At 52.2% G+C, this 8,413-nt stretch overlaps 1 protein-coding gene across 6 annotated transcripts in view; it reads left to right on the plus strand.

Annotated features, from left to right (window-relative positions):
• Positions 1 to 8,413, plus strand: part of Zc3h4 (zinc finger CCCH-type containing 4) — a 43,684-nt gene that overhangs the window by 20,289 nt on the left and 14,982 nt on the right. For all 6 annotated transcript variants that reach the window (XM_004644275.2, XM_023704489.1, XM_023704491.1 and 3 more), the window contains 7 exons: positions 1,590 to 1,812; positions 3,194 to 3,348; positions 3,750 to 3,846; positions 3,933 to 4,072; positions 4,610 to 4,717; positions 6,310 to 6,421; positions 6,838 to 6,947. In XM_004644275.2, the coding sequence (XP_004644332.1) occupies positions 1,590 to 1,812; positions 3,194 to 3,348; positions 3,750 to 3,846; positions 3,933 to 4,072; positions 4,610 to 4,717; positions 6,310 to 6,421; positions 6,838 to 6,947 (945 nt within the window). The remainder of the gene's footprint in view (positions 1 to 1,589; positions 1,813 to 3,193; positions 3,349 to 3,749; positions 3,847 to 3,932; positions 4,073 to 4,609; positions 4,718 to 6,309; positions 6,422 to 6,837; positions 6,948 to 8,413) is intronic.

Below are 8,413 nucleotides of genomic sequence, written 5' to 3' on the forward strand. Positions count from 1 at the left end.
TGTAGTAAGACCCTGTAGACTCTGTACTCAGTACTAAATAAATAAAAACAAAATTATTGGACTTTTATATTTTAGAGCTGTTTTAGGTTTATAGGAAACAACAGATAGTGCAGTTCCCTTGTCCCATCACGCCACTTTTCCCTTATCATTAACCCTTGCCCTAGCCTGCTACTTGGTTTTAATACTTGGTCTTAACTCCATACTGATACAATGGTGTTCACTGGTGTTTGGCACTTACAGTTCTGGGTTTTATTGTAACTTCACACAATAGCTTCTCTGCCTATGCTTCTCTCTATCCTTGTCTTCTTCCTCCTTTCCCTATCTCCACAGTTTGAGCTTTTGTGGAATTTCTTAGTTGGAACCAAATAGTCTGTAGTATTTTGGAACTGATTTCTTTTTTTTTTGGCGGCCTGAAGATGCCTGGAGGGCATTTCTGGTTTCCTGTGAGAAACGGGGGTTCAAACCAGAGCATCTGGAGCCTGACTGCTTTGTTTAAGCAGGCACTTAAACAACTGAGCTAGTGGGCAGGCCCCCTGGAACTGAGTTCTTTCCCTTATTATTCTCCTTTTTTTTTTAAACATGTATTTGGTTGTTAACAGGGTCTTAGTATACAGCTCGGACTCATAGTGATCCTCCTGTTTTCAGCCTTTCCAGTGTTGGGATTATAGGCGTGCGCCACTGTGCCTGGACTCTGGCTGGCTCAGCCCATCCTGGGGGTGGGAGTGGGGGTGGGACTGGCATGGCAGGCTCTTTAGTCCGCTGAGCTAATCTTGCTTGCCCCCTCTTTTTTCTTTTTTGGAGATGCAAGTTATACTGGTACCCAGGCTGGCCTTGAACCCCAGGGTGGCCTTGAACCCCAGGCTTAAGTGATTCTCCTGCTAAAGCCTCCCCAGTAGCCTGGACTACAAGCGTACACCAGGGCACCCTGTCTCAGTGACATGCCCCTATGGTTTCTCCATGTGTTTTCATTCTCTGTAGCTCATTTGTTTTCTTGGCCCTCTTGTCTGAGCATTTGATAGTCTGTCTATTCACTGTGTGTGTGTGTGTGTGTGTGTGTGCGTGCGCGCGCGCGCGTGTGCGCATCTAAGGATCACACCCAGGTCCTCACGTGCTAGGCAAGTGCTGTGCTCCTGAGCCACATTACAGGACCTGCCTGTTTTCTCACTGAAGGACATCTTTCTCGTTCCTTCTATGTCTGCGTGTTTTGCTCTTCTCCACTTGGCACCTTGCAAAGCATCACCCAAAACTGCTCTTTAGTATGATTGTCGAGCACACTAAAGAGAGGACAGTAATTGGAATCTTGGGCTCTAGAGTGATTTTGAGTACAGCGTCCTCCACCCCCATTGTTATCCTGCTTCCTGCATTCCCAGACAGTGCTGCTTACCTTGCCCTTGGCTTGCCCAGGGTTACAAGACCTGTGTTTCTGCTTCCTTTGAGAGGCTGCCCTTTCTGAAGAGCCAACACCTGGCTGGCCCAGCCCTTCAGGGGCGAGCCAGGCTCTAGAGTCATTTGGGGGAATTGTGGGAACAGATGGTCCACGTGCCCCAGCCATGAGGCCAATTCATGTCTCCCCTCTTCCTGGGGCCCAGTCCCACCAGCAGTACCCCCCATCACATAGCACATCCCTGCCCAAGAAGTCCTACTCCAAGATGGACAGCAAGGGCTACGGCATGTACGAAGACTATGAGAATGAGCAGTATGGAGAGTACGAGGGGGACGAGGAAGAGGACATGGGCAAGGATGACTACGACGACTTCACCAAAGAGCTGAACCAGTATCGCCGCTCAAAGGAGGGCAGCAGCCGAGGCCGAGGTGAGATGGCCCAGACATGCCTACTCCAGGGCCTGGGGAGGCCCTGTAGGCTCACATCTGGGAGGGAGCCCAAGCGATCATTAGGAAGGGGGAATCATGTGAGAAGCTGGCCTGTGCCACGTAAGAGTGTCAGAAAGGAGATCCAGCAGGCTGAGGTTGGGTAGTACGAGATGAGCTGTGAGGAGAGAAGGGACAGCTGCTTCAGCTGCCCACTGCCTTCTTCATCCCTGGCAGGCACTCACCTGACCAGGTGTGGCTGCAGCCCAGGCCTCTGCCACACCTCTAAACCTTGAACCTGGGGCTTGCAGCCTTGGGAGGATGGTGGGGGAGGGCTGAGCACCAGCGACAGCGGCCCAGCCTGGTGCCTTGGAACTGTTTACTTCCACGGACAGCCTGACCCAGGGGGCATGTTGAGGTTTTTTTTTATTTGAGACAGGGTCTCAGTATGTAGTATGGGCTGGCCTTGTATTCAGGGTGTAGCCCAGGCTGGCGGCGAGCTCACAGCCACCCTCATGCTTCAGCCTCTAGAGTGCTGGGATGATAGGCATGTGGTCCCATGCCTGGCATGGTCTTGCTTTGTCTTTTTCATACAGGCTCTCCCTGTGTAGTTCAGGCTGGCCTCAAACTCTCAGCGATACTTCTGCCTCAGCCTTCTGAGTGCTGGGATAAGTCATAAGGCCTGACCAGAGTTTTCTTTTTTCTTTTTCTTTCTTTCTTTTTTTTTGGTACAGGGAATTAAGCTCCCTGTACCAAAAAAAAAAAAAAAAAAAAAAAAAACTCGTTTGCCAGGCAGGCATTGTGCCATTGAACTATATCCCTGGTCCCGGAATTTTCTAATTGAGACTTTTTTTCAGATGTGTGGTCTCTGTCTGTTGCTAGTGACCATGCATTTGTCCTTGGACACCTCCTTTTGCCAAGCCCTATGTTTTGGGGACCCCGTAGACCAGGGCTGTCAAATGATGTGAGGCGCCCGCCAGCCACCACGTCACGTCACATGTTGCAGAGCCACATTGACAAAGCAGGAAGAAACAGATAAGCTTGAATAACCAATTTCATTAGCTGATATATTCCATATCTTATTTTAACATGAAATCAAATTAGACAAATGATTTCTATTCTCTCTTTTTGTGAGTCTGTGAAATCCCAGTGTGCATTTTGTACTCATCTTTCAGGGTGGAGCAGCCATGTTCCGGGTGCTGGTTACATGTGTGACTAGCACCTCCTGTTGGGTCCTTCATGCAGGGGCAAGGGCTGTAGTAGTAGCCTTGTGTCCAGGATGCTGAGGGGCAGGATCCAGGCTCCAGAAGGGCACTTACGGGACTGCCTTTTTCTTGCTGGTGGGACCGCTACCCTGAGGCTTACTGTGCCAATCCCCATGTAGGCAGCCGAGGCCGGGGCAGGGGCTACAGAGGCCGAGGAAGCCGTGGAGGATCTCGAGGCAGAGGCATGGGCCGGGGCGGCCGGGGCCGGGGCCGGGGCTCCGTGGGAGGAGAGCACCCGGAGGATGAAGAGGACTTCTATGAGGAGGAGATGGAGGTGAGGTTTCCTACAGTGTGGGGAGCGCCGTCTGGGCTGTGGACCCTGGGAGGAGGGCAGGAGGCTGTGCTGGGGGAAAGGAGACCTCAGGAGGGCAGGTTCCTGTGCTTGCAGAGTTTACTTTGGAATAGAGGAGCTCCTCATGTGGAATGAGACAGGAAAAGCATCAAATGGTAGGCTATGAAAAAAGAGTCTTGTCTCTAATGAGACAGGGTCCTGACCATCCATTTGCTCCTGTGTGCTCTTGCTGCCCCCAGCAGGATGTGCACTGATGCCACTCACAGCACCTCCCTGCCAGGGGCCACCATCCCAAAGGTTGGCCCAGGAGGAAGGGACAAAAGTGTGGTGTGTTCCTTGGGTCCTCCCTGACTCCTTCCTGTTCTTTTTCTCTGGAATTCCAGTATGGAGAAAGTGAGGAGCCGATGCCTGAGGATGACTATGATGACTACTCCAAGGAGCTGAGCCAGTACCGCCGGTCCAAGGATGGCCGGGGCCGAGGTGGGTGGGGTCAGGGGCAGTGAGTTTGGTGTGGGGCATGTGGGGTGCAGGGTGTGGGTCTGACACTCACTCTCTACCCTCTGCAGGGTTAAGCCGAGGCCGGGGCCGGGGCTCCCGGGGCCGAGGGAAAGGAATGGGCCGGGGCCGAGGCCGAGGAGGCAGCCGAGGCGGAATGAGCAAGGGTAGTATGAACGACGATGAGGACTTCTATGACGATGACATGGGCGTGAGTGACTCTTTGTGGATTTGATGCTTGTGGATAAGGCTCCTTCTGGGAATATTTTTTTTTTTTTTTTTCTCATCAATGAGTCATTCTGTGAGTCTTGCCCTAGCTTCCTGCTTCCGTCACCCCTTCCCCAGGGCTTCTGGATGTATCGTTACCTTTCATGGGTTGGCCTTGCTAGTGGAGAGTAAGCTATGCTTATGGGGCCGCGTGATTAGCAGCGTGTAGCCTTTTCGGTGATTCTGCACCTTGGAAAGAAAATTGCTTGTAGCAGCTCAGCCTTTTAGCTTGGGAGGGCCTCCTAGGAGGGCTGTGGCTGTCCTCCAGGTGGGAGCATTCCTGCCAGGTGTAAGGCACTCGGGCTCCATCGCCCGGCTCCAGGTGCCCGCATCAGCACCCAGGCCCAGCCCACCTGCAGCCCAGCTGTGGCAGTGCTCTTGGCAGCGCTTCTTCCCTTCCTCGTCAGTTACTCACCCATCCAGAGCCTGTCTCCATCCTTCCTTGCCGGTCCTCCCACATCATGCTCTGTGTTCCTTACAGGATGGTGGAGGCGGCTACCGGAGGGGCGACCATGACAAGCCCCACCAGCAGTCTGACAAGAAGGGCAAAGTCATCTGCAAGTACTTCGTGGAAGGGCGGTGTACGTGGGTAAGGAGCTATGCAGTCACCTCAGAGGACGCTGCCCTCTGGGAAGGGGATGTTTGGGGATCATCCTGACTGTGGAGGAAGGTGGGAGTGATGGTGTGGTGGTCAGTGGTCCCAGGACACTCAGTGCTGAGAGATGCCCGAGAGTGCTTGGAGCAGACTCTGTTCACTTTTCAGTGAGGTGGACCAAGAACAAGACGACATGCAGAATATTTTGGTTTTAGGGATTTTTTTTGGGGGGGGGGTCAAATTTCTCCTGTGGCCTCAAGTGCATTTATGAGTTAATGCTTATGCAAAGATGTGGTGTGTCCCGCTTAAGTTACTGAGCTTGAGGGGGTGGGAGGGAATTACTAGCCCATCCAATGGGAGTTAGGTTGGGCTGTAGGCTTGAAGAGTTCAGTGGCAGGAGACGGACCAGCAAGTGATCAGAGTTCTGTGGGAGCCAAGTGTTGCTTGTGGACTGCTACTCCCGTGCCTCTGTCTAGGGGAAGAAGTTATGCAATATTTCAAATGAATACATTATATGTGAAATATTACCTATTCTAGTTAAAATTCATCTCCTTTTAGAAGTTTGAGGGGCCAGCGAGATAGCTCAGCAGTATAAAGTACCTGCTTAGGCAAACACAGGGACTGTGCTTCAATTCCTGGCACCATGTGCTGCACCAGCCCCGCCCCCAGGGTGGGCTGAGCCAGCCATTAAAAAAAAAAAAAAAAGTTTGCAATATATGTATAAGTAAAGAAACATGAGTGGCCATTCTAAAAGATAAACAGAAGCGGGTACTGTAGCTTCTGTCTTTAGTGATGGAAGTGATTCCTGAGAGGGATGGAGAACACAGCCACGGTGCCCCTGAGGTAGGGTCATGGTGCTCAGATTCTTTGGTTGCACGTGAAGGAAAATGTGGGCCCACTGGCTTCAGCACATGGGCCTTGGCCTCAGATCAAAGAATCTGAGAGCGGGTGGGCAGTGCAGGGCGGCGCAGTGCTTAGTGGCACTTGGGTACCTGGGCTGCTGCTGTCCTCTGCTGTCTTCGAGCATGTAGCTTTGGTCCTTGGGTGGCACAGTGGCTGCTGTGCCTCTGGACATCACATTTATTCAGGAATTTTCATCTTCAAGAGTTTTTGCCTGTGTCTCATTGGCTGGTTCTGTAAAGGAGGCTGGGACGTGGGGTATTTTTAGCTAGGCACATTGTTCCCCAGATTAAATGAGGGTTCTGTTAGGAAGAAGCGTGGGACCGAATTGCAGGTTGGTGACAAACCCTGGTTGCCGCACAGCAAATGGTAAAAAAAAAAAAGTGAGTAGTGAGCAGGATGGGAAAGGAGAGGAAGACAGAAGAGAGTAGGAAAGCAGCAGCCAAGGCAGTGGCACAGAGCAAGGAGAATGGGGGTGTTAGAGGGAAGGGGCCCAAGAGGAGGTGCTTGGGTGTGGCCCTGCTGGGGCCGAGGTGTAAGGGTCGGCAAACCTGCCTTTCCAGGGGCCCTTGGCTGTGTCCTTGGCCCCTTGGAACGCTGGCAGTGGCAACATGCTTCCTTTCGTAGTCAGTCGTAAGCAAGGGCTGTGGCTCCACAGCCTTACCTTTTCTGTGTTTCTCTTCCAGGGAGACCACTGTAATTTCAGCCATGACATTGAACTGCCGAAGAAGCGAGAGCTATGCAAGTTCTACATCACGGGGTTCTGTGCCCGAGCTGAGAACTGCCCCTACATGCACGATATCCTTTGCCACCGCTGGCAGCTGCTGCTGCTGCTCCCACAGACAGAGCAGGCAGGGATCTTCGTTCATCCTCCCTCTCCGCTGTGGTGGGCCAGCCGTGCGTCCTCTCGGCGCGTGTGCTCCATACTGGCCTCCACACAGCCTGAGGTTTTTCCAGCTGGCTCTGTGACCTTAGACAAATCTCTTAACATGCTCCCCCTCCATTCATAGTCTGAGGCTCAGTGGCCAGAAGTTGTTCTGGACTAGGAGTTTTGGGGACCAGGCCTCCCCTCGGGTCTGCTGCCACTCCAGTGGGTAACCTCAGCAAGTCCTCTCACCTCTGGGGTCCGCTCTCCTCAGTTCCAGAACAAAAGGGGTTGGGCCTGCATGGGTAGGACCTGGTAGGTGAAGCCTTTGCCTTAACTTGCTGTGAACGCGACTTTCCCTGTAAGCTGTACCACACGACTGGGAACTGCATCAATGGGGATGACTGCATGTTCTCCCACGACCCGCTGACTGAGGAGACACGAGAGCTCCTGGATAAGGTAGGGGGTGCAAGACCGTGCTCACAGGAACTAGGAAGCCTGTCTGGCCTGGCCTTAGTGCTGCTGCTGCCCCTTCCACCCCTTCCTTCCTCTGCAGGACCAGACTTTCAAGTCATAGTGATCTGGGGCTGGGCCATCTGAGGTGGAAAGAAGACTTATCCCTGCAGGGACTCTGGTGGGTGGGCACTTGAGTGTCTTATCTCCAGGGGGACAGGCTGCTGTGAGGGCCACTGCGGGCACAAGGTGAGGAGTGCCACCTGGTGGGTCTCCACGTGCATGTTTGCTTATTTTTAAAAATTTTTTAATGTATTTATGCGCTGGGATTACAGGCATGCGCCACCATGCCCAGTCTCAATTGCCATCTCAGCGTGCCCCAAGGGCAGGGCCTGTGTCTGGCTAAGCAGGCGCTTTAATCTGCTGAGCTATCTGGCCAGCCCATCCACACACACCTTGTGATGTCTTAGAGACAAGGTGGTGGACGTGTGAGGTGCTTGTGTGCAACTCCTGCCTGTTCTCATGTAGAGAAGACAGGGCCTTTGGAGGCCTTGGAAGAGACTTCTTGGGGAGCTGTTGGGTGGTTAGGGCTTCTTGTCCTCACTTTTATGACACAGAGATCTATGCAGGGAATAAAGGGGAGGAGCAGATACCTTTCCACGTGGTGCTTGCCCCTCTTTCACTGAGCTTGCAGGAGAGGCTAGTTTTTGAAACAAGAACTGAGACCACCAGCTAGCTTTGAGAATCTATCCATGAGGACCGCAGGGGCCACAGGGAGCAGCTCTAGGGAAGCAAGTTAAAGAACCTCCATACTTCCCAAGTGTCTGTGGGGAGAGTGCTTGCTCTTGCTATTTCCTTTGGGAAGTCTGTCACCCTAAAGTTCAGTTATTCTCTTGTAGAACACAGTGGAACAAGTAATGGTGGCCCCTTTTCTCATTTGGAAGAGGCGATCCCTAAGTGACTGCTGCCCCCTGCTGGAAGTTTAGAGTTTCACTTCAATAGGAACAAAAGCCTTGCAGTTAGTTTTAGTACTTTTAGTACCACATTTTTATTAACTTTTATCTCCTTTTTTTGTTCTTGCGTTGAGACTGGGTCTATTTTTGGTTTTTTGAGAGAGATTCTTGCTATGTAGTTCAGGCTGGCCTTGAACTCACTATGTTGCCCAGGCTGGCCTCAAATGCGGTGATCTTCCTGTCTCAGTCTCCTGAGTACTTCACACTAGGCCTTTCCAAGCTGACCTTGATTTCAGAGCAATCTTCCTGCCTCAGCCTTCCAAAAGTTGGGATTATAGGCATGTACCACCATAGCCAGCCCTTCTACCAATTTTTTTTTTATTTTTTATTTATTGTGTGTGTGTGTGTGTGTGTGTGTGTGTGTGTAGCCAGCTCAGCCCACCAGGGGGCGGGGCTGGCTGGCATGTGGTGCTGGGGGATTGAACCGTGGTCCCTGTGCTTTGCTAAGCTTGTTCTAAG

Source organism: Octodon degus, unplaced genomic scaffold (genome assembly GCF_000260255.1).
Source record: "Octodon degus isolate 3935 unplaced genomic scaffold, OctDeg1.0 scaffold00197, whole genome shotgun sequence".
NCBI classification, from domain to species: Eukaryota; Metazoa; Chordata; class Mammalia; order Rodentia; family Octodontidae; genus Octodon; species Octodon degus.